The 27061-nt window shown below is 39.1% G+C and overlaps 2 protein-coding genes across 2 annotated transcripts; both read left to right on the top strand.

The window, feature by feature from the left end:
- Positions 1 to 1647: 1647 nt before the first annotated feature.
- Positions 1648 to 2116, top strand: LOC130035993 (keratin-associated protein 3-1). The gene has a single exon (XM_056127946.1). It carries the CDS (start codon positions 1682 to 1684, stop codon positions 1982 to 1984), a length of 303 nt encoding a protein of 100 aa, XP_055983921.1. The 5' UTR covers positions 1648 to 1681; the 3' UTR covers positions 1985 to 2116.
- Positions 2117 to 25181: 23065 nt separating this feature from the next.
- Positions 25182 to 25490, top strand: LOC130036031 (keratin-associated protein 3-3-like). The gene has a single exon (XM_056128003.1). It carries the CDS (start codon positions 25182 to 25184, stop codon positions 25488 to 25490), a length of 309 nt encoding a protein of 102 aa, XP_055983978.1.
- Positions 25491 to 27061: the final 1571 nt, after the last annotated feature.

The following is a 27061-nucleotide window of genomic DNA, read 5'->3' as shown; positions in this document are numbered from 1 at the left end:
GTATTCTAGTAAGAAGATAAATAAAATAAGAGCAATTTTAATATTGAGCAACTTTGGTACCCATTATCTGGTTGATTTTGAATTTGATTTGACTTTTGATTTCTCTTTTTATGCAATTTTGTGCTTATATTTAGATCCTGAGCTATTTTATTAGAAGATTGGTTAAGGGAAAAAAATTGCAATTTTAAAATATTTTCAAAGTAAGTTATTTCCAGTTTTGATTTAATTTTTTCCTACTCCAAAGTAATTCAAAAACATCATGTTAAGTTTATGCCTTTATGTACTTCAATTTATTATTATGGCTTAAATATAATTTAGAAATCTTTCCAATGTGTTCCATAGACCATGATTATCTAAAACTAGATTTTAGGAAAACCAGCAAACAAACATAATTTCATGGGCAAGTGAGAAAACACCGAGAAAAAAATGTACTTTTAGAGGAAAAACACATATTCTATGTATCATACAGAATTTAAATACTTATTGTATGACTTTAATGAAAAAGAGCACTATAACACATAGAATCTGTGAGGTCCACCAATGAAGAAAACACTGTGTTTGAAACACTTTTCAAATGAAACTGTTTTGTCAGAGATGTCCTTGGAAAAAGTATTCATGAAACTCCTTAAGGAAATACTATGGCTATTGAGTCTCTCTGTGCCTAATATGATCGCCTCTGGGTCATAAGTAATCTTAACTCATGACATGGTTGGAAAGACTTTCAAAGAGCCTGTTACTCAGCTCCCAACCACCATCCCCTTCCAAATTATTATTTAGAGAAGTATTAAAAGAATGAAAAAATTATTGTTATGTAGTTCTCTCCTATTTTTTAAAATTTTATTCTAATCAAAACATTACCTATTTACCATGAGTTTACAATGCAATCTAATTTCAGGAGTCCATCTCCACACTTGCTATCCCATGATCAAATGCATCCCCTTTGTCTATTTTTCCTTTTTCTTCCCCTTTCCCTCTATTAACCACCATATTTTTCATAGAGTCTAAGTTGCTCGGTTATTTTTGCTTCAGTTTTATGTATATTCTACCTATGAGTGAAATTATCCAACAATTGTCTTTCACTTTCTGACTTATTTCACTTTGTATAATCAAGTTCCATTCGTGTCGCTATTAAGAGTGTGTCTTGACACAGAACCAAAAGTCTCTTTTACTGTAGATACTGTAGATTCATCTTGATTCAACTTCTCAGATTTGTATTTCAGTCCAAAAGTCTAAATAATCCTCTAGACTCTTAGGTCTTATCCATCCAAAGGCTTCCTTGTCTCTTCATCTGAAAAAAACAAATAAACAGGAGCATGATTTACAGATACCTGGCATACCAGGCCATCATTAATGCTCCAAAGTGATTTGAAGATAATGACTCTCTGCCTTTGAAGACTGAAAGGAAGCTCTCCATGCAGTGACAAACAGTGTGAAGAGTCCTAATTGGACAACAAAGCCACCTAACCCCTTTTATGAGGTGAGGAGTGTGTCTTAGGTAATAAACACTTAAGTAATTAGATGGTTTTTATAGAGATAGTTATAAAATGAAGCATACAGGGGAAATCCTGGTGATAGGCTAACGCCCAGAGAGGTGGGTATATAAGAGCCAGAGCAGAAGAGAGCGGCATTGAAACACTGAAACTTCTCTCCTCAGCCCAACCAACCCCCAACTCCTCGCACCATGTCTTGCTGTTGTCTTCCCCGTTGCTGCTGCAGCGTCCCCACTGGCCCTGCCACCACCATCTGCTCCTCTGACAAGTGCTGCAGGTGTGGAGTCTGCCTGCCCAGCACCTGCCCTCATGACATCAGCCTGCTGCAGCCCACCTGCTGTGACAATTGCCCCCCACCCTGCTGTGAGCCTGACACCTACGTGGCATCTTGCTGGCTGCTCAACTCTTCCCACCCAACCCCTGGCATGAGTGGGATTGATCTGACCACCTATGTTCAGCCTGGCTGTGCGAGTCCCTGTGAGCCCTGCTGTTAAGCTGCTGCCGTGGTCTTTGGAAAGTTCAGTGATGCAGCGGCAACATCCAGTGTGCCACACCGCCATCAACACCTGCTCCCCCTTCCATTTCCCTCAGCCCATCCCAGTTCCATGTTTTCATGGAATGTGCCCTTCTTCTGCCATCTTTCCTCTTTGGGGTAGAGCTGGAGACCTTTCTTCTAGCCTCTCTCACTGCTTTTTGACAAATGACTCTTTTTTTTTTGACTCTTTGCTAATAAATCTTAATCTGGCTTAGCAACAATAGCCTTGTGGTGATTCCTTCTTGTCTTTCTTCTTAAGAAACGTGGAATGTCTCCCTAAACCTGAACTGAAGGTCATCCTAGAACCTAAGAGACAATCCAGCCGAAGGAGAGTTCTTATGGTGGGATAATTGAAAAGTTAGAAGCTAGTCTTTTGGAATGGGTTAAAAAGTAGCTCACTGTGAGTGCTAGAGACATAGTATGGTGATAAAGATGCTTGCCTTGCATGTCGTGGCTGGCCCAGCTTGATAATTGACACCTCATATGGTCCCCTAGTACCTTCTAGAAGTGATCCCTGAACTCAGAGCTGGGTCTAAGCCTCGAGCACTACTGGATGTGGTTCAAAAAATAAAACAAAAAATTAATTGAAAAATGAAACGTGGGTTACTTCTTAGGAGTTTTTCTTTGGACAATCATACCAAGGAATAGTATGATTAGGTGGGGTGGGGAGGCATCCCAAACAGTTCTCAAGGCCTGGGGATAAACCTGGGTTCAATGCTTTGTCTAGCAGTGCTGGACGAACTCAGGGGTACTTGGTGCTAGCGACTAATCTGGTTGTTTGCTTTTGCCTTTTTGGGATATGGGATGACTCTCAGTGGTGTTTGAGGTTGTTTCTGGCTCTATACTCAGGCATCACCCCTGGGCGTGCTCAAGGAACTATATATAGTGCTGGAAATTGAACTGGGATTGACTACCTTCAAAGCAAGCGCCATAACCCACTAATACATGTTTACAAATAACTTACCTAATTTGAATTACTATTTAAATGGATTTTTCTTCATTAATTGACTTAAATTTATCATTTTGCTGGTGTGTAGAAATAATTTTGACTTTGGATCATGATGATGAATAAAATTCTACATTCATAATAACATATATTTAGAGAAGTATGTGTATCCATTTCATGATATATGCTACCTTTAAAGAAAATCCATTTTTCATAACTATTGGCAATTATTGAATTCCTTGTTTCTTTCAATCAGGCTTGGTTTGCATTAGTCATAATTATGTTTAGAATTTTATTAGTCAAGTGACATAATATCATGCTATTTAAAAATACCAAAAATATCAGGCAATAGTGAAATATTCTCTATACACCAGAAATAGTCATACAAACTGGGAGAAAGAATGAATACAGTTCCTCTCAGAGTGAAATTTTTATTAGTTCTTCTGGAAAAATCCAGGACTTTACAGAAAGCACCCAGAGAGTGGTCAAGCTGTGTATTTTTTATGCTTACCTTGAGATTTGAAGTCATTTATTTCCCTTTGTGTCATATTAAAATATTTAAAAATCATTTATTTCCCTCAGTTTGCCTGAATAAGAGCAGAAACAATATTTCTCTGCCCTGTTTATGTTTTAGGATTGTAGGCATCAAATGACACAAAGTGCCCACACCTGCACATGTCCACTCAGAAGTGTGAGACACCTACCCCCAGTGGATGAGGATTCCTTTCTAACAATAATCCCACCAATAAACACTGACTATGTCCAGACGTTTTTGATATATGCTAGTCTCACAGCATGAAATGATATCTTACTGGCTTTTGATTTGCGTCTCCTTAATCATGAGTGATGATGAGGATTTTTTCATATACCTGTTGACAATTGTGTGTCTTCTCTGCAAAAGTACCTGGTCATCTTCTCACATCATTTGAGGATGGGGTCATTAAATTTTTGCTTGTTTTGTTTCGGGACCACAGCCAGTGGTGCTCAGGGTATACTCCTGGCTCTACACTCAAGGGATCCCTCCTGGAAGGGAGGCTGATCCTGATCCTGGCAGGCTCAGAGGATCACATGGGGTTCAGCGATCAAACCCAGGTCAGTGGCGTGCAAGGATATCAACCCTATCTGATGTATTGTGTGCATAATACAATACATGGTACATAAACCTTTTGAAATAGTTCTGGATTCACTTGGCTGTTTTTTGTATTCTTCAGACGAATACCCAGTAGAATTTCTGGGCCATAGGCTATTTCCCTAAAATTTTAGAACTATCCATAGTATTTTCCACAGTGGCTGTACAAGTTAATGTACCACCAGAAAAACTGCTTATTTCTAAAGTGAAAAGAGGATTTAAAAAAAATTGGATTACATCAACAGTCTTTTTTTTTTCTTACTATTGCTTCCCATCACAATCTCAATATCTGTTATCACACTTAACCTTCAAGCCTCAGGTCCAAGTGGTTCTGATTCCTGAATCAATCCTGGAAAAATCTAATTAGAGCCTTATTAAGGTAGAGTCTACAATAACATTAATCTTCATGATCCCAGTGCCCAGGGTGAGTGCCATCTTCCTGTGTTGATCCCTTGAGCTCTCTATCAATGTGCTCTTCCTCTGTCCCTTGAGTTTCTTGCTTGCCTTTCCTTCTTCCAAGTTTTAAGATACACTTTACAAGTAACCTTAGTTAAGGTATACACAATATGATAATATTATATACATATTTATGCTCTGAAACAATTATCACACAACTAGTTAATATCCATTTTCTCACATAGTGACAGGGTTCTCCCTGTGATGAGAACTTTAAAAATCTACTCTCAGCAACTTTTCAATTCTATCTATAGTGCAATGCAGTTATCTAATCTACATCATAATGTGCAGTGTGTCTCAGGATTATATCTTGTGTCCAGAAGTTTATACCTTTAGATTAACTCCACCCATTTTTCCCCAACCTTCAACTCTTCCTGGTAACTACTAATCCAGTCTCTCAACCGTGGAGGGAATTGGCCACTATTGAGCAGGAGGTAGTGCTGGAAGGTAGTAATAATAATTATTAACTAGTAAAAATAATTACTGTTACTGATAATCCCTATCAGTAACAGATTTGTAAGTAACAGTGACCAAAAAAAGTTTCTATTCTTTTCCTCAGTACCCCGAGAAGGAAACTGAGAACACTGGTGTGGGAATTAGTGTTGAAACTCAAATCAGGAGATTTTATGGCTGAAACTCAGTCCATGAGTAACTCTGTAAATCATGGTGCTTCAATAAAATTTGTTTTTTTAAATATGATCTCTCACCCTAAGACTTTGACAAATGACATAACTGAGCATTCATCTTTCTCTATCTGATTCATTTCACTTAGGATAATACCTAAAAACAGATAATGTTCATCAGTATATTGGGAAACGACAGGCTTTCTTCATGACTGGGTAAAATTCCACTGTGTATATATGTCACATGTTTTTTAGCTTCTATTCATTCAGAGATAAATGTTATTTCCATCCTGACTATTGCGAACATTTCTTTCTAGTCAAACTTTACATTCTGATTATCAATGTCACCACAGAAAAACAGTGGCTCTATCATTCACCTTATACTTATGTTGAAATGCAGAAACTTTGGCAACTGAAACACATTTTAATAATTAATTTAATTTTTAATTAAAACACATTTTAATATTCTGAGCAGTTTCAGTAACCTAGATCAGGAGTACAGGAAACTATCCATAAAGTTAACAATAATTTGTTCTTGATAATAGAATAGAAAACCAAGTTATTTTATTTTTATTTCACGTTGTTCTTGGCATTCAAACTTTCTTCCCATCTCACTGACCTTCATCACCACACTCCTCAACACAGCCATAATATCCTAGTTGACCTGGAGTCAGGAATTTGTGCTTCTCTCTTCCTCTACCCAAACTCTTCCTCTATCAGATCAGATTTCTGGCTTCTTTTTAAATTTGGTTAATTTAAATTGATCTAGGATGAATCCTGGGTTGGTTGTTTGTGTTTTCACTGAATTGAACTGTCAGTGACTCTCAAGACTCTCAAGAATACCATCACTTCTTGATATCTGCAATTGTTTGTTCATTGCAGCACTCTTTACAATAGCCAGAATCTGGAAAAAACCTGAGTGCCCAAGAACAGATGACTGGTTAAAGAAACTTTGGTACATCTACACAATGGAGTACTATGTAGCTGTTAGAAAAGATGAAGTTATGAAATTTACATACAAGTGGTACTACATGGAAAGTATCATGTTAAGCGAAATGAGTCAGAAAGAGTGGGATAGACACAGAAAGATTGCATTCATCTGGGGAACATAAAGCAACAAAAAGGGAGAGTAACACCCAGGAATGGCTGAGATTAGTACCAGGAATTTTGCTCCATGAATGGAAGGCCAGCCACAGGCTCTAGGTGAAAAGGAAGCTCAGATAGAGAAGAGAGTACCAAATGAAGGGTGTTGTGAGGGTCCTCCCAGGGTGGGAGAAGCATGCTAAAAGTAGTCGATAGACCAAACATGATTGCCACTCAAAGCCTCTCTTGCAAAACACAGTACCCAAAAGAAGAGAGAGAGAACAAGGGGGAATACCCTGCCACAGAGGCAGGATGGGACGGGGTGTGGGGGGGGGGGTGGGAATGAGGGTGGGGGGGGATGCTGGGACCCATGGGGATGGATGATGGGCACCGGTGGAGGGATGGGCACTTGATCATTGTATAACTGAAACCCAAGCACAAAATTTGTAAGCCTATAACTGTACCTCATGGTTTTTCACTAATAAAAAAAGAAAAAAAAAAAGAATACCATCACTTCTATAGCACAGCGGGTAGGGTGTTTGCCTTGCACGCAGCCGACCCGGGTTTGATTCCCAGCATCCCATATGGTCCCCCGAGCACCGCCAGGAGTAATTCCTAAGTGCATCAGCCAGGAATAACCCCTATGCATCGCCGGGTGAGACCCAAAAAGAAAAAAAAAAAAAGAAAAAAAAAAGAATACCATCACTTTTACCAAAACTTGCTTCCAATTAATCTTGGCATACCTTGCAGCCTACACCATGCTCAGAGCCATGTGCCTCAAGCAGTGATCAAGAACTGATCTGAACACAGACAGTTGTACTTTAAGTCAGACCCTATTACTTATGAGTTATTTGCCCTTGAATTCATCTCTATGCTTCAGAATCCTCACGTGTTAAATTAGATTTTTAAAAATCTATAAAATATCTGACCAGTATACCATAAAACTTTCCAGGTCATGAAAAACTAGGAAAGATGAAGAGATGATCATAGATGAGAGGTGTTGGATAACATTGGATTGACATTTCTCCTCCGGAAGGGAGCTTAAGGCTTATTGAGCTACTCCCATAACAATGCCTCTGAGGCACACTCAGTTCTCTCAAGCACTGATAATCCTATATTGCTTTTCTCTCTGTGTTATGTCATTTGCATGGTTTATTTAGCAATGCCCTTTTTGTATCAAAGAACCTCCAGCTATGAGCACATCTCTTTGATTCCACTATTCTTCCTGCATTAACATATGCCTCAGAGACCTGGACCCTACGAAAACAGGATGAGAACGCTATTCGGGTCTCTCAAAGAGGAATCGAAAGAACTATGCTTGGAATATCTCGATTCACTAAAATGAGAGATAGAATCCGGAGTTCTGATCTTCGTCAACGCTCAAGAATCAGGGACGCTGTCTCATTTGCCAAGACATCAAAAATCAGATGGGCTGGACACGTAATGAGGTTTACAGACAACCGCTGGACTAGAGCCATTACTGATTGGATTCCACGGGACATCAAAAGATCACGTGGACGCCCACCTATAAGATGGTCAGACTTCTTCGTCAAGACCCTAAATGATCGGTTTGAGGCTCTGCATGTTCCTGGAACAAACAGATACCATTGGGCTACGCTAGCACGCAACCAGGATGAATGGAGACGTTACTGGCACCCGCTCGAATAAATTGATGAATAACGGGGATTAAGTGATAAGTCCTTTTTGTATAGACACAGGAAGACAGTTCATGCTATTCTTTGTAACAAGGGAGTTAATTGACTCCAAAATAATATTTACTCTTGGGCATCCATATTTACTTGACTTAAGCCTCATTTGTCCTAAGTTCCTAGCACTCCAAAAGCAGGGTTACGACAAAGGAACTGGATGGACCCAGGGCAAGCTGTAAGCTACCCTGGCAATGAAAGGAGGCAAGCTAAGTGCCATAAGTACAATAAGTTAAGAGCATGGTCATGGAACAAACTCTGTCATGACCCCAAAAGAAGTAACTGAATAAGGACCCTGCTGGGGTTAAGAAAGACTAACCTGCCCAGAGGACTGTGGTCTGGAATATATAGCGAGATATCCCCAGAAGAGCCAAGCTTTAAGATTAATGTATTTCTTACTGTGTTCATACAAAATGACTAGAAATGTTTTAAGAAGTAAATTTACTATGATTGTTTAAATAGATTACTAGCTGAGGAAAGGAGAAAGCAATACACCCTGGATGGAATCCTGCCCTTGAGAGGATTTCCTAGTAATCTGGAGTGCTGAACCCTCAGATAAGATTTTTGTCCTTGAATTAAGGAGTGGCTTTACATCTGTTTGTTGTTATGACAATGTTCAACCTCAGTTTTGTGTATCCCTACCCTTCATGATTTTTATTTAACTATGCTGTAAAGAAAGAGAAGGGGGAGTTTAGAGATTTGGGGACTTTGGGACTTTTGAAACTAGGAGAAGAACTGGAGACTTTGGGACTTTGGGACTTTGAGAACAAGAATATGAGGACTATGAGGAGACTATGAGACTATGATGAGATAAGGAAGAAGAGACAGTGAAAGAGAGGACTTTGAGGTCTACAAGGAGACTAGGATTATGGAACTACGACGATTGGGACTATGACTACGTTTGCACTGTAAGGAAGAGATCGGACTACCCTTGGAGGAGAGAGAAATAAAGAAACTACTGACCAGCCTGGGGTCCAGTTCCAGTTTCTCCATTCCCCAGTCCTTCGTCCATTCGTTGCCCATTCTCCAGCCTGAGGAGGCAGCTCTTGGCCACCGATCAATCAAGTCCATTGTGTGCCCATGACTTTTTCTTTGAAAATCACAGAGAGAAAACTAAGAAGATATGGTGACTAAATGCACCTTAGAATCCCAGATTAGATCCTGGATCAGAAAATAAGAACATTAGTGAAATGACTAGTGAGACCTGAATAAAACACAAAAGTCTCAAGAATAGTGAGGAACCCATGTTGGATCTTAGTTTTGACAAATGAACCATCCAATTGTACTGTCTGTAAAAGGTGTGTGTATTGGTTGGGGGTGAAGTATGAAACCTCTGTGTTATATCTGTGAATGAATGCTTTGAAAACCTAAGACTATTCAAAAAATTTTAAAAAGCTTATTTTAAAAAATATGAAGCAAAAGAGGCTGGGGAGATGGTTGAAAACGCTAGAGCATCTTTGTATAGGTATAATGCCTGAGTTCAATCCCTGATATCCTGGTGTCCAGAAAAATTCTATGAGAATTTCTTGGGAACCTCTGCCCCCAGTAAATATTAAAAATGTTGCGAATATTAAAATTAATTAAAACATGTACAGCTCAGAGAAAAGTGTGTGCTGGTTGTTCTATCCCTTTTTTTTACTGTAATGCTGGGATGAGGACTCTTTGTCCTTTGGCTGATTATCTACTAGGTCCCACCAACAGAGGGTGCTAGAAAGAGACTGGAGGCCAGAGAGGGAAGAAGGATCTTGTGACCTGACAATGTTGCTCTGCTGTGTTCTAATCATTGCCTTGGGTTCTAGTCTTTGGCTTCTTTCAGGAACGCTAAAAAGAAAAAACAATGACATTGGAACACTTCAGAAACAATCAGGAGTCAGCAAGGACTTGACCCTTCCCCTCCCTGACCCCTCACATCCCTACAAACCGAGACCCGGTGACTCCATGGGGCTTTTCCTCTGAACTTCTGAAGTAGAAACATCTTTTCTCTAGGCATTTCTGATTCAAACAACTGAATCCAACTCTTCCTTCTGCTAACATTCCTCTTGGGGAATTCTTGGCAGTAACCACAGAAGAGACTGCCCTGACTTAACTGAACTGCACACACACTGAAAGATTGGCGTAAGCAATTCTCCATCTTTAATTCTTCCAGGAAAACTATAGTAAGTGATGCTTATTTCCCCAAATTTATAGTTGAGAAACTAAAGCCTAAGCACGTTCAGTAACTTGGTTTAGATTTCACAATGTGTTCATTATTAACAGAATTCTGACCACCTCTGAAGCTACTTCCATTTCCCCATTATGTATTTTATCATAAGCTCCTTGAAACATTTACTTAGGGATTTATGGCCTCTTCCTCAAGCTGCATACCCTAAAGGACAAGGACTATGTTTTCTATATTTCTGTCTCTACTACACTCTTCTTCATACACTAAAGATGTAATAAATACTTATAATTCGTGTGTTAGTAGTCCAATCTCCCTCAGTCCATACAGTAACCGTAGTTACTTACTAGCTTTATCCATGACAAATTAACATACTACGTTAATCTTCAAAACACTGTGGTTGAAAAACACCGTGGAAGAAAGATTTTCAAAAGACCCTGTCAAAAAAAAAAAGGAACCTGTCATCTTTCTTTTTTCTTTTTTTTTTTTAAATTTTTATTACTGAAACACCATGAGGTACAGTTGTAGGCTTACAAATTTTTGTGCTTGGGTTTCAATTATACAATAATCAAGTACCCATCCCTCCATCAGTGCCCATTTTCCACCACCACTGATCCCAGTATCCCTCCCATCCCCTACCCCCCCATCTCAACCTGCCTCTGTGGCAGGGCATTCCCTTTGTTCTCTCTCTCCTTTTGGGTGCTGTGGTTTGCAAAAGAGGCATTGAACCTGTCATCTTTTATAGTGTCTTTTTCATTTTATTTTCTCCTACTTTATTTAAACATACAAAATTGTTCATGATGATTTATTATATGTATTTAATATTCCACCACCATGTCACCTTCCCTCTATCTCTATCTCCATTTTTCCTCAAGTCTGCCCCTCTAGCAGGCCCACAATAATTTATATATTGCTTGTTATCATTAAATGGCTAATGGAATGATCAAAAAATTATTTCCATAGAATCACCATGTTTTGAAGAGTCAATTTGATCAGCTTTATTCTTCCCTAAAGAATAAAATTTTCATGCTTTTTTTGCAAAGAGATGAAAGCTCATTCTTTCAGTATATATATATATATATATATATATATATATATATATATATTATGAGCATTAATCCATTCCAACTCATGGTTAAAATAACCAATGTCCTTTATAAAATTGAGAATTTAGTTATGCTTATACAGAAGATTAATATTTTAAAAATCATTTAGCAGGCCTGAATCATAGCATAGTGGGTAGGGCCCTTGCCTTATATGCAGCCCACCCAGATTTAATCTCTGGCACCACATATGGTTCCCTGAACCTACAGGAATGAGCCCTGAGCACAGAATTAGGAGTAAATCCTGAGCACAGCTGAACTTAGTACCCCGGCCCCCCCCCAAAAAAAAAATTAGTGAGCTATAGATTTTCTTATTGAAATCATGTTGCCTCTCTTCAGTATTCATTTATATTCAGAAATCCATGACAATATAGCAGGGTGAATCTGAATAGGTCCCTCAGGTTTTGACCTCCCAAATATTTCCAAGGCATACATTTTGAGAATGACCATTTCATTTTTGCAAGGTGGGGAGGGAGGGGCCTGAGGAAGAGTTAAGGCTACCCTCAGTGGTACTCAGGGTAGGGGTGGGGGGAACTATGTGATATCTGGGATCACAGTGAGGTCAGCTGCACACAAGGTGAGTGCCTTAACCCCTGTATGATCTCTCTAGCCTGAAAAAGATCATTTCTTAATTCTCAGGGAAATCACTCTTGATTCTTCGCAGGCAGCCCTGATCAGTTATGAGAACAAATTCTGGTTGGGGAGAAAGAGGGAAGGCAGAAGGGAGCAATGTATTTACCTGAGACTGGGAGAATGGAGTATGAACCTGGACAACCTTTCTGAAACTGACCCAGGAAGCCAGTCTGAACATAGCAACACAACCAAATAAAATCAAAGGCTGCTCATCCCAGGACTGACAAACAGAAGTTAGCATGTTATTTGCATAGGAGTATACAAACAATAAGAAGGAAACGTGGGAACTAACAGAAGCCATGATTCCTGAGATAGGTGTCTATAAAAGATCCAGACCACAGCTTCCTTTGCAACACTGATGGAACTGATCCCCAGTCATCATGTCTTGCCTTGAGTCTGATCTCCAAGGATACTGCAATGCTCCCGCTGACCAAGCCACCATCGTCTGCTCCTCTAATATCTGCTGTCGTGGCCCGGTCTGCCTGCCCAGCACCTGCCCCCACAAGATCAGCCTCCTTCAGCCCATCTGCTGTGAGTCCTGTTCCCCACCCTGCTGTATACCTGACTCCTATGTGGCATCAAGTTGGCTGCTCAGAAATCACCAACCTACTCCGAACCTGAGCGGCATCTCTGTTAAGACTGATGTCCAACCCTCTCCTTGCAAAGCCCCCAGCTGCTAAACAAACATGCCTTCTATACTCGCCCACATTGCCTCAAGGGTCAGTGGCACTTATGAAGGGCTACTCCACAGTCAGCCTTCAGTGAGGAGCTTTGGAAGGAAATGTGGTCATCGGGTGCTTTCCCTTTTGCAAAAGTATCATGCATCAGTAGAAATGAAATCTGCACTTGTATGTTTATTGCGGCACTATTTACAATAGCCAGAATCTGGAAAAAACCCGAGTACCCAAGAACAGATGACTGGTTAAAGAAACTTTCGTATATCTATACAAAGGAATACTATACAACTGTTAGAAAAGATGAAACCATTAAATTTGCATATAAGTGGATCAACATGGAGAGTATCATGCTAAGTGAAATGAGTCAGAAAAAGTGGAATAGACACAGAATGGCTGCACCCATTCGTGGAATATAAAGTAACATAATAGAAGAATAACAATTAAGGATATTAGAGATAAAGGCCAGGAGGGTGGCCCCACAGCTTGGAAGCCGATCTCACATGCTGGAGGAAAAGGCAGGTGGGATGGAGAAGAGACCACTAAGCAAATGATGGTTGGAGGGATCACTCGGGATGGTGAATGCATGCTGAAAGTAGGCTATAGACCAAACATGACGGCTGTTTAGTGCCTATGTTGCAAACCATAACACCCAAAGGGAGAAAGAGAGAGAGTAAGAGGGAGTGTGTCTGCCACAGAGGCAGGGGGTTGGGAAGAAGTGGGGGTGGTGGGATGAACACTGGGAACATTGGTGGTGGAGAATGGGCACTGGTGGAAGGATGGGTACTTGAACATTGTTTGATTGAAATGTAATCACGAAAATTTGTAAGTCTGTAACTATATCTCACGATGATTCATTAAAATAAAAAAAATATTTTTTAAAAAGTATCTTGAATTTGGGACAATGGTTTCAAATGAGAAGTGGGAGGCAAAACCATAGACTTCTTTAAGACAAAATAAACATCATTGTTTCCCAAGCCATGTCCTGCCTTAATGTTTATTGTTATAATTACCCAACGACTCTTGACACAGGCATATGTCATGAAGCTATAAATATGCTCAGAGAGATTACACTTTCTGATGACATCAACACAAATCACACACCCAAAGGAGGCCACACAGGGAACACAGAGATGTGAGGAACATCGGTGCAATAATGAAATACATTCAGCACTGATTTTAGAACCACCTTAAATATCAAGGTCGGCCCCAATTTTCCATTTTAATTTTCACCCAGTCTCTTTTAGGAATTCATATACTTCCTTTAAATAGCTGAGAAACTGGCAGAAGGAGATCCCCCAAAGCAGGACATACCCAGAGATTAGGCTGAGTCAAGTTTTTTTTCATTGTCTAGTTGTATGAAATTTTGAATATAAAACTTTTGGAACCTCTGACAACTATGAAACCCCTCAAATGAAATGAATCAGTCTGTGGATTAATTAAAAAGTGTAATTTTATTGTTATTGAGGGCTATTCTAAAATGAATGCATACACTTTTTATTCAAATCTGTAATTTAATTTAATTCCAGAAACACTTATTTGTAGGATAACATTGGTTTGTCCCTTCTGCCTTGCCAAAGTGAGCTTAGGTTTATTGGGTTATTCCCACCACAGTGCTCCCATTCCTCTTTGTTTACTTGTAACTTCTTTCTTTGTGCTCTGTTGACCTGTAAATATTGTTTTTCTCTTCTTCTTAAGTCCTTTCTATAGTTAATTCAGAGGAATGTCCTTTCTGTATGGACACAAGAAGACAGTTAATGCTATGCTTTCGTAAGTTGGGAGTTAATTGACTCCGAATGATATTTATTTCTGGACATCTGTTCTCTTGACTTAAGCCTCAGTTGCCCTTACTTTCTAGCACCCCAAAAGCAGGGTCCCGATGAGGGACTGGATGGACCCAGGGCAAGCTGTGAGCTATATGATACCCTGGCATCAAAATGAGCCTGGCCAAAGTTCCATAAAGCTTAACTATAAGTTAAGAGCATGGTCATGGGTAAATGATGTCATTATTCAAAAAAGCAATTACTAGATTCAGACCCTGCTAAGATTAAGAAAGATTAAACCAGTCTGAGCACTGTAGCCTGAGTCTGTGACGAGATGTTCCCAGGAGAGCCATCCTACAAGCTCAATGTATCTCTTACTGTGTCCATACAAAATAACTAATATTAAGAAGTAGAATTAAGATGTTAATTAAGATATTAATTAAGTTATTGAACTAAGGAGAAGAGGAACACCCCTAGGTGGTGTTTCCACCCTTGAGCCTGATTGGTGGGCAGTCAGGGAGGGCTTTTGTATGTTGATTTTTGCTACCTGACTGGGTGTATCTTCTACCCACAATGCTGGGGAGTTGGAGAGAGATGGGAGAGAGAGCAGGCCAGCAAGATGAAGCAAGGAGAGACTAGCAAGGGGGACAGAGGGAGAAGAATATAGAAGAATGCAGTAGCAGGCACGTGGAGAGAGAGAGCCCAGGCTGTGAGATGGAGCGTGGAGAGAAGAGCAAGAGAGATAGGAGGAGACGGGATTGAGGGGCAGTGTGAGACTAGAATGGGGAGCTTAGTGAAACTGGAAAAGGTGCGTGGGGAGAATGGAATAAATGGCAACTGATCAATCAACCAGCTTGACCCTCCTTTCCTCTGTCAGTCCATGGCATTGACCGCCCAAGGGGGGGAGTGGCCCGAGACCACTGAACCTGGGGCCCTCCCTAGCCACCCAGAGATTATACACTTATTAAATGCCTGTAACGTTGCAGAAATTGTCCTAGGTGCTGACTGATACAAAACAGAATCTCCCCACACACAGTCGTTCATCTTGGAGTGAGGAAGGCACTTGTGAATGACAAACTCTGGTTCAATAAAATGAAATGATGGTTGCGTGTAAAGAGAGTGTAGCACACCTACTCAGAACAGACAAGAGGATGAAAACACTCAGAAGAATGCCTGAAAAATGATTATAAAGAAAGCATTTGTTCTGATTCTCATGGGATGAGTAGATTCTGAGACACAGAGAATCAGGGAAGGACATTTTAATGTCATCATGACACAGAGGTATGAAGTCTTGAACAGATTCCCATCTTCATTTTTATTTGATGTGCTTGATGAAAAATGTCAATAGCTAAGCAAAAAACAAACCAGCTTCAGTAACAAGTTCTTCTCATAAAATGGGAAACTTGCTTACCAATGACATTTAGCATTTTCCACTGGATTTCTTTTTTTTTCTTTTTGGGTCACACCCAGCGATGCTCAGGGGTTACTCCTGGCTCAGGACTCAGGAATTATTCCTGGAGGTGCTCAGGGGACCATATGGGATGTCTGGGATCGAACCTGGGTCGGCTGCATGCAAGGCAAACACCCTACCCACTGTATTATTGCTCCGGCCCTCCACTGGATTTCTTTATTTATTTTAGCCTGCCTACTCCTCTTTTACTTTCTTTTTTCTTTTTTTTTAAGTCACCTGCGTGCAAGGCAAACACCCTGCCTGCTGTGCTATCACTTCAGCCCAATAGTTTGTATTTTTGGGGAGGAGTATACCCACAATGTTCAGGGGGTACTTCTATTGGTGCTCAGAAGATCATGCAGTCCAGGGTTTAAACCTAGGCCTCGTGCATGCAGAGTATACACTCAACCCATTGACCTATGTCTCTGACCCTCTTTTCTTTTAAAAAGGCCATATTAGTCTTTGGTAATGGCCCCTCATAAACAACCCACCCTAGTGTTTGTACTTTGTGTTAATAATAGCATTTTTTTGTTTTTATTAACAAAAAATTCACAATTTTTTTGCTGCCCTGAAATTAAATAGTTTAGACTGTAGGATCTGAACAGCTTTGTGCTAATTGGAGGGAAGTATATGAAGAATTGGAATCACAGAATGCCACACTTGAAAGATTATCCAGTCCAATTTCCTCCTCTGCTATCTACCAAAAGGTAAATCAAGGCTAATTGATGTTAGGAATGTTGAATAAGACATTTTAAAAGGAAGTTACAACCCAATCGAAGACCAAGATATTAAAAAAATAAATACGTAGGAGTAAGTCAATGAAGAAAAAATCATTTTTAAAAAGATATGGTTCTTCAAAAGGGAGGCAGGGTGGGATGGGGGGGATAGGGGATAGGAGGGTTACTGGGATCAGTGGTGGTGGAAAATGGGCACTGATGAGGGATAGGTACTCGATCATTGTATAATTGAAACACAAGCACAAAAATTTGTAAGTCTACAACTGTACTTCATGGTGTTTCACTAATAAAAATTAAAAATAAATAAATAAAATAGTGTATTAAAAAAAAGATATGGTTCTTGGGGCTGGAGCAATAGCCCAGTGGGTAGGGCATTTGCCTTGCATGCAGCCAACCCAGGTTTGATTCTCAGCATCCTATATGGTCCCCTGAGCACTACCAGGAGTAATTTCTGAGTGCAGAGCCAGGAGTAACCCCTGTGCATTGCCGGGTGTGATCCAAAAAGCAAAATAAATAAATAAATAAATAATAAAAATAAAAAGATATGGTTCTAAATTACTAAATCTGGAAATGATGCCCTTCAGAATATGCTGTCAGACTGTAAGTCTCTTCAGAATATGCTGTAAGTCTGTAAGTCTTACAACTTTTTTCCTTTTTGTTCCATTTCATCTCATGCTTAAAGTATTTATGTCATTCTTGTGATGAAGAATGAAGACTGCAGTCATTTTTTTTGAATGGTACATTTAACAAAAGATAGCCATAAAGTGAATCTCGCCTTCCCGTGAATTTGCAGTGAAACTCACTGTAAGATTGGTGTGACTTTGGGATAAAGCGTCATTTTCAAATAGAGCCCAATAGAGTTATATACTCTGTGGAAATTCACTCTATATTTATTTCAAACAGTGAAGAAAGGAGTCTTTTTCCACTAAGTTCTCTTGCTTGCATAATAGAACCTGAATTTCAGCACCGATAAATAAAGCAAATATGTCTATGATGCACATAGTTGCATGCAATATTCATCTTTAAGTAGCCATGTCTTGTTTACTATCTTAAGCACAAAATAGTTTATTAATCATTTAAGTTGCATATTCTTAAATTGGTAATTAAAACTCATCATATCGTGATGATATTTAAAAATAAAGAAGGAAAGGGGAAGAAGAATTTAGCCTCTTAGAATATAAATTATCACCTGACTATTCACAATTCAAGTAAGGCTTGGCATGCCAGGACCCTGTAAAGAAAATGTGATCTTATGACAAAAATGACCAATCAATGAGTAAAAGCATCTGATTACTTTAATAAGGACAAGAAATCTTAATGGGCCAATAAATACCAAACAGATTAGAGAATCTTAGTGGAAAAGAGTGACATAGACAAAAATAAGATAGGAAGTCTTCTGATTGGACCAACACCCACCTAGGGAGCGTATATAAGAGCCCCAGAGCAATAGGAGATATTTGCATTTCAGAAACATCTTCTTTCTTCCCAAGAAACCCAAAGCAAACCAGATTCCCAGCGCCATGTCTTGCTGTTGTGTTCCCCACTGCTGCTGCAGCGTCCCCACCGGCCCTGCCACCACCATCTGCTCCTCTGACAAGTGCTGCAGGTGTGGAGTTTGCCTGCCCAGCACCTGCCCTCACACCACCTGGTTACTGGAGCCCACCTGCTGTGACAACTGCCCACCCCCCTGCCACATTCCTCAGCCCTGTGTGCCCACCTGCTTCCTGCTCAACTCCAGCCATCCCACTCCAGGCCTGGAGAGCCTCAACCTCACTACCTACACCCAGCCAGGCTGTCAAGACCCCTGCCTCCCTCCAAGTTGCTGCTAAAGGATGTCTGCTGAACTCAGACCCTGACACTGAAGAAGCCAGAAAAAACTATCTGCTCAGCGTTCATGAGCCTTGGTAGTTGATTGGTGTGGAGGGTGACCAGATGGCCCAGAAGTGGAAATTCTCCCTTTTACTTTGATCAAAAGAAAAAAATCAAGATCCTTTTATGGTTATTCAACTAGATTACCACTTGATTCATTCGGGCAGGTGAATGTCATCTATTATCAAAATACTATTGAAATCATAAACACCCAAATATATCTTCTTGATCATGCTACATCTTGGGCCTCGTTTTCTGTATTGGACAATTTAATAGAAGAAAATTACTTGGTTGGTGTTTTTTTTCCAATAAACATTTTTTCTCTGGCTAAATGTGCTCTTTGTTAGTGTCTTTAACATCTTTATTTAATCTTTTAAAATATGTAAAATAATATGGTTATTTTATTTTTTAAAAAAAGGAATCTTAGAGAAATTGTTAGAACTAACTTTCTAACAATGGCTTGCTAACTTTAAACTGCTTATATCTTCTCTTCTTCAGACAAATTCAATTTGGGGTATGCCAACATTTTATTTTCTAGCACAAGGTGAATCATAGGAATTAACTAAATGAATTCTTAAGATATCACTAATAAATGAAAAAATGAAGCCTCAATGTTATTCAACATTCTCAAGTCATGAGGGTAGTTACTAAGAAAGCCAGAATTCAGGTCATGGTATACTTTTTACCACATCATAGAATTTATCCTACTAAAGCCAGAAACTTAGTGAACCAATTTTTGATATTAACTTAAGATATTCAGAAGAAGCAAAACTCCTAATAACCTTTGACAAAATCATCACATGATGGGGGGAGGATATATTGGATCACACATTAAAAATGGAAATTGTTCAGTTCTAAGTTCTAGGTCTTTAGTGGGTCTACTGATTTTTTAACCTTATTTTCCTTTAGAAAAGATTTAAAATAGTAAGTTCTAGTAACAGCACAAAACCTGCAATCCACCAGGTTAATAGAATGTCAGTAATTTTCAAGTGATAGACTAGAGCTAAAACTAAAACATAATATAATTTACAGCTTAATTATATTTCCCTTCCCCAACCAACTTAACTTTATCTTTAGATTATTCTTTCCCCAATCTTAGAGCGACTACCAGGTAAATGTAGACACAATGCAGATATGTGGTTATAACACATAGTATATAATGATTGTTTATACATAGGATATGGTACTATATACATATTGATTGCATATGCATATACACAATTCATACATAAAGATTCTAGTCAAACTGCAAGAATTTGAGATAAAACCAAAAGAGTGCATGTGAAAAAGGAAAAGTTGGTCAAGGAAGGGGAGAAGCAAATACCTTTAAACAATCACGTTTTCAAATGTCCTTGGTGTGTCTGTCAGTCTCTCTAGAAAGGGATTTATCAGGGGATCCCAGAGGCTTATGCGCACCACAGTTTTGAATGAATGAAACTTCAAAATCATGCAAGAGGTGGGACCAAAGCTCAATACTTTCAATAAGGGATTTAGTCATCTTGCTCACTCAATTGGTCAACATTTCTTAATTGCTTCTTCTATGCCTGGCATCATATTTATATTGGTAGTATAAAGATTAGGATTATCAAAGTTATTACCTAATGTGCCTCCCCAAATCTGGCAAAGGATCCAGGAAAGTTACTATGATTATAAAATATGTGCTTTGTATATGGAATATAGATATAATTATAATGTAGTGTCATTTTGGCTTTGACTGACATGTGAGCAACATACTCTGCAAACATGTAGTGACAGTAACTAAAACCCAGATTAGGTGATTCAGTGTCAGGGTGAGGGATAGTTATGGAAAGCTTCTAAACTATCCAGACTAAGCATTAAAAGATTACAAAGTAGTTATAGTTGCTCCAAACAGAACAGTGGCTTAATAATTCTTGGAAGCATTAGAGACAGGGTTAAGAGGATGAGGTAAGAAAGGCGATCTATATACATATACCTTCTAAGGCAAGGCTTCACAAACAAAGGGGCTTAGAACCTCCAAGACACAAATGAACTGAAGCAAGAAACTAACATAATCATATTTTTGCTCCATCTCTTTTTAGTATTAAATTGTAATCGATATTTTCACTGGCATAGATAGCCTTATTAACTATTGAATAGTATAGTAAATTCTAGACAATGTTGTGTGTGTGTGTGTGTTTTCAGCACTTTGACAACATCTTACCTAATGAAGAATCACTGTTTTCCTGAATTTCGTAAAGGAAAAATACCCTAGTTATGTTAAAATAACATGTTTATATCACTGACACATCCTTTAAACTTGTATTTTAAACCACATTAAAGGTCACTTCATCCTAATAGATCCTACATTTAGTGTTTTAACAAGCTATCTAAGGCAGACAAACTTACCTCTTCAGGAGTCATCATCCTAATTTATACACTTTCTATAAATGAAGACTACTGCAGGGAATATGGAGTTTAATAAAGTATTGAAAGTTTTGCCATAAAAGAGAGGCATTTATTACAATAAATCTGATAGTTTACCACTGTTTCTAACCCATTATATTCAGTCTTATTTATTAAAAAGGAAAGCATAATATTCTACACAATAGTCTCAATCCTTTTGTCCTTACCAGGTTGACTCAAAGCAATATGGGATCTAAATAGGAGATTTATAACTTTCAGTCATGAAATACTAATTGTAAGAGCCTGTGACATTTGTAACAGATTCCTTTGTAACATTTTCCCTAACTGGCAAAATAATTTTCTTCTGTTTATTGATTTTTGCCCTTAAACGTGGTATTTTCCCTTTCGGTAATAGCACTTTATAATGGTGTGTTAGGTGTGTGATGAACCTTCCACCACAGCCTAAGTTCTTAGAAAACAGAAGTGAGGGCCAGAGAGAAAGGAGCTTGTCTTTCATGCAAACAACCTGGGTTTAATCTCTAGCGACCCATACAGTCCCCCAGGTCTACCAGGAGTGATACCTGAGTGTAAAGCCAGGAGTGAGCCCTGAGCATCTCGATGTGTCTCTCCAAAGCCAAACAAACAAACAAACAAAGAACAAGGAAAACAGGAGTGATGTTCTTTTTATTCACTGCTCTGTGTATGGCATTTATCACAGTGTCAGATATATGGTATCTAAAAAACAAAGGTTGATGAATTTTTAAAAAACTGAATAAAGTGTTAGCGAGTCCTAAATAAAGAAGATCTACTTAGCATGAATTTATTTCCTAAAAGTTAATATGGGGGGGGGGGGGGGGGTAAGACGGGATGCCACAGATATAATAAATATTTTCTTCGAACAGAACTGCACTGCACTATAGCACTGTCCTCCTGATGTTCATCGATTTGCTCGAGCGGGCACCAGTAACGTCTCACAACAAATTGTGAGATTTGTTGTTACTGTTTTTTGGCATATCGAATACATCAGGGGTATTGAATATGTCATGAATATGTTTTTGGCATATACGAATACGTCAACCATTATAAAGCTTGCTGGGCTACAGAAAAAAATTAAATATTTTTTATTATGGCTGGAGTGATAGCACATTGGTAGGGCGTTTGCCTCGCATGCGGCCGATACAGGTTGAATAACTCCTTCCCTCTCAGAGAGCCCAGCAAGCTACCAAGAACATCTCGCCCGCACGGCAAAGCCTGGCAAGCTACCCATGACGTATTTGATATGCCAAACACAGTAACAATCAGTCTCACAATGGAAACATTACTGGGCCTGCTCAAGCAACTCGATGAACAATGGGAGAACAGTGCTACAGTGCTAGCTCAGATATCGATGTACAATGCTACGGTACCCAATCTCCACTACCAAAGTGTCTATGACCCTCCACGATGTCCTTATGTCTTCTGGATCTGATCTTTATTCCCCTCTGTCCTTCCTCCCCCTGACCTCTGTTTATTACCAGTTTTATGAGACCAAGGTTTGTCATTTTCCAATACTATTTTCTTCTTTAATCTCTATATGCAACAAATTAGAATAGTGAGACAATCCAGTGTTTATTTTTCTCCCTCTGACTTACATTGTTTAACATGGTGCCCTCCAGTTCCATCAATGTTGCAGAAAACTATAAAAATTCATCTTTTCTTATCCATTCCTTTGCTTTCTGACTTTTCAGTGTTTCCATATTCTGGCTATTATAATAAGTAGTACAATGAAGATAGGTGTGCATTGATCTTTTCAAATTAATGTTTTGGGGTAGATGTCAGGAACTAGAATCACTGGGTCATCAGAAGAATATTATTTTTACTTTTTTTGAGGAATCTGCATATTATTTAGCAAACTTTTCTAAAATTTGAAATCTGTTCATTTCTGTCACTGTCACTGTCCTCCCGTTGTTCATCGATTTGCTGGAGCGGGCCCAGTAACATCTCCATTGGAGACTTTGTTGTTACTGTGTTTGGCATATCGAATACATCACAGGTAGCTTGCCAGGCTCTGCCGTGTGGGCGAGATACTCTTGTAGCTTGCCAGGCTCTCAGAGAGGGGCGGAGGAATTGAACTCGGGTCGGCCATGTTGCCTGTGTTCAAGGCAAACACCCTACCACTATGCTATACTTTCTATAATTGTCGGTGTAGACTTTTAGGTTAATGTTTGCTAATGCCTATAAAATATGTTTTATTTACCTTCAAATTTTATTCTATAAATTTCCTCCTGTGGTAACTTTTTAATTTTCTTTTCTTTTACCTTGAGTTTGACTTTTAATTTACTTAGATAAATACCATAAATTATCTTTAAATAGCTCATTCTGGTTCCCAGAGGCTTTCATTCATTTTGTTTCATAGAAGTTTCACATTAATCTTCTAAGTGGAAGAATGTAGGTATTATTAATCCTCATTTTGCAGAGGAGCAAGTTAAGTTTCAAAATGTGAATTACTGGTCAGAGTGATAGTACAGCAAGTAGGGTGCTTGCCTTACATATGGCTCACCAGGGTTTGATCTCTAGCATCCCATTTGGTCTCCAAATTCCCGCCAGGAGTGATCCCTATATCAGAGTCAGGAGTAAGCCTTGAAAACCACCAGGTATGGTCACAAAACCAAAAATAATAAAGCAAAAACAAAATGTGAATTACTTGGTGTAATAGAGAAGGCAACAAATAGTAGGACCATGAAACACCCTCTGACTTCTAGGGTAGTTCCGCAATTCTACACTAAATTCCCAACCAAAGACCAGCCATATTTATGCTCACACACACTGACATACTTTAAAGGAAGAAGTGAGAAGGTAATGAGAAATCCATGGTTTGAAGGATATATCAATGAAGGTTGAGTGGAAATGTTTGTAGCATTAAGCTGGTCCTAGGTAGAAACACACTCAAACTCTCTCTCTCTCTCTCTCTCTCTCTCTCTCTCTCTCTCTCTCTCTCTCTCCTCCCTCTCTCTCTCTCCCCTATATTAAATGGTAGCCAAAACCTAAGTGTTTTCCCAAAACCAGACTCCAGGTATTTTCTACCACAACTACATTGGGTTTGGGTTTGGGAATCAAATGTACTTCACTGAAGGAAAAAAAAATGCAAATGAAATCAGCATGAACAGATTAATATTGCAGAGGCCCGAAACTTCACTTTATAATGGTAGCCATTTCACTTGAACTTTCATATTGTAATCCTAAATTGTTCTTTTAGTTGTAGAATAAGTTAAAAATTCAACTTTCTTACAATTAGAAATTAAGAAAGAAAAGCATGTGAGTTCTCAATAGAAAGACAATGCACAACAGAATGTTTGAACTTAGCTTGAAATGAAAAAGTGAATTCAGTGTCATTATGAAATGTCATTTTAAGCCAATAAATTAGCAAACATTTAATAAAAGAAATAACTGTCAATAAGGGCTTGAGCGATAGCACAATGGGTAAGGTGTTTGCCTTGCACACAGCCGACCCAGCCTACCCAGGTTCGATTCCTCTGCCCCTCTCAGAGAGCCTGGCAAGCTACCAAGAGTATCTCACCCACACGGCAAAGCCTGGCAAGCTACCTAGGACGTATTCGATATGCCAAACACAGTAACAAGAAGTCTCACAATGGAGACGTTACTGGGCCCGCTCCAGCAAATCGATGAACAATAGGAGGACAGTGCTACAGACAGTGCTATAACTGTCAACATGTAGGGAAACAGGATTCTCAAACCCGGCTGGTGGAAATATATTAATAGAAAAAAAGACAAATATTCCATTCTGGAAGACAGCATGGTTATGAATAGTAATGAATTGAGATACTATCAATTAGCATTTACTTCAATAATTCTACTGAGTAGTAATTTGTTTCAAAAAGAGTCAGAAATGGGCATATTTACATATACACTTGAGCTTGTATTTACATATACACTTGAATTTATATTTCAATGCATTTTTCTCCAATGAACATAATTTTAATCTTGAATCCCAAAACTAAAAGAAGTAAATTTAAGTTCATCTTAAACTGATAGACAACAATCAAGGTAAAGAGAATAAAATAGATCAGAATAAGAGAAAAGGCCAACAAACAAGAGGTGCACGTCATCTTGTATTCCCAGCAGGGCTGGCTGGTGGAATTACAATAGCAGAAGCCATTGGTAATACCTCATAAAATGTGTGCTCTAAGTACAAATAGCAGCAGTAATAAGTTGAGATTTAGCAATAAACTCAACTAAAGGTCAATTAGGAGAATGGAGTCTCTTTACAAGCATCTAAACGTCAAACCAATCAAAGGATAATGGGCACACTAACACTAACAAGAACCAGGAAAGAAGCCTCCTATTGAACCAACACCCACTGGGGAAGGTATATAAGAGCCCCAGAGCAAGGAGACATTCACACCCCAGAAGCCTCATCCTCCTTTAAACTAAACCAATAAAAAACCCACAGATTTCCAGCACCATGTCTTGCTGTTGTGCTCCCCACTGCTGCTGTAGCGTCCCCACCGGCCCTGCCACCACCATCTGCTCCTCTGACAAGTGCTGCAGGTGTGGAGTTTGCCTGCCCAGCACCTGCCCTCACACCACCTGGTTACTGGAGCCCACCTGCTGTGACAACTGCCCACCCCCCTGCCACATTCCTCAGCCCTGTGTGCCCACCTGCTTCCTGCTCAACTCCAGCCAGCCCACTCCAGGCCTGGAGAGCCTCAACCTCACTACCTACACCCAGCCAGGCTGTCAAGACCCCTGCCTCCCTCCAAGCTGCTGCTGAAGGATGGATGCCCAGAGACTGACACAGGAAGAGTCATCCCAGAAACTTTGGGGCTCCCCTGTCTCAAGACCTGCAACTAATTGACTCTGCTTTTGACATCGGGATAAGGACGGTACTATCACTCAGCCTCCTTCCAGAAGGAAGGAAGGAAGGAAAAGAAAAAGAACAAAAAAAGAAAGAAAAAGAAAGAAGGAAAGGAGAAAGAAAGAAAAAAGAAGGGAAAGAAAGAAAGAAAGAAAGAAAGAAAGAAAGAAAGAAAGAAAGAAAGAAAGAAAAACTTTCAATGGTCATGTAGCAAATGTTACTATCAAGTTCAATTTGAACAGGTAGAAGCCTGAGTTGTTCAAAGTTATTCAATTCTTTTCTATAAAATGTATATTTCTTTGGGGGCTTTGGAAATCTCCATTCAGTTTTGAGTGGTATCTTTCTGGAAACTGAGGAACTTCTTCATGATCTTCCTAATAAAGTTTACATATCTGGCATAGAACAGCTGTCTATAATTATTTTTGTTTATTTCTATAAATTCATGAAATTTATTTCTGAACTTCAAACATTGACATTTTAAGAAAAGTGAAAAATATCTGCAAAAATCAAAATGGTGGCAGGACAAATACTGCTTGTGTTTATTGTTATTGCTATTTTTAAAAAAACTAAATAGGCTTGCAAAGAAGATGGTCCCATGTATTGGCATAATCAAAAGTAGACTTCCCTTGACTGTCTTCCCAAAACGTGGTTTAAGATAGATTGAGAAATGTTGGACATGGTAAGGCAAATTATGATATAAAATCACTAATTCAAGTGCCTGATCAATTTATATATCATATCAATAACATATATTATTTATTTCATGAATATTTTCAAGTAGTTACTATATATGCTCTGCATTTTATTGTCCACAATCAGAATTAATTAATGTTTTGGCTTGTCAGGCAATTAAATACACAATACCTATTTGTTTCTTTATATAATTCTTAATCATTATTTGTTGAATGCTAATAATTATTTATTGAATGCTCAGCATTGTAGTTTAACTAAAAATATATGTACTCCTCACTAATAATAGTATAGTGCTATGAGAACAATTAATAAATGAAGAGGGCTGGATAGATAATACAATACCGGGAGTAAGAAACTAGCCTTTCATACAGCTGACTTGGGTTAGCATCTGTAACATGACACATATGGTCCCCTGAGAACTGCCAGCAGAAAGGAAGAAAGAGAGAGAAAGGAAGGAAGAAAGAAAGAGAGAGAGAGAGAAAGAAAGAAAGAAAGAAAGAAAGAAAGAAAGAAAGAAAGAAAGAAATGAAGATTAAAAATGAATAAATACATAGTGGAGCGATAGCACAGCGGGTAGGGCGTTCGCCTTACACGCGGCCAACATGGCCGACCCGAGTTCGATTCCTCCGCCCCTCTCGGAGAGCCCGGCAAGCTACCGAGAGTATTCGATATGCCAGACACAGTAACAACAAAGTCTCCAATGGAGACGTTACTGGGCCCGCTCGAGCAAATCGACGATCAACGGGAGGGCCTTTACCTTTACCTTTTACATAGTCAAAGACAAATTGATGAGT

Source organism: Sorex fumeus, unplaced genomic scaffold (genome assembly GCF_029834395.1).
Source record: "Sorex fumeus unplaced genomic scaffold, SorFum_2.1 ptg000063l, whole genome shotgun sequence".
Taxonomy (NCBI): Eukaryota; Metazoa; Chordata; class Mammalia; order Eulipotyphla; family Soricidae; genus Sorex; species Sorex fumeus.
Note: the sequence above shows the minus strand (reverse complement) of the source record. Positions and strands in the feature narration are given on the sequence as shown.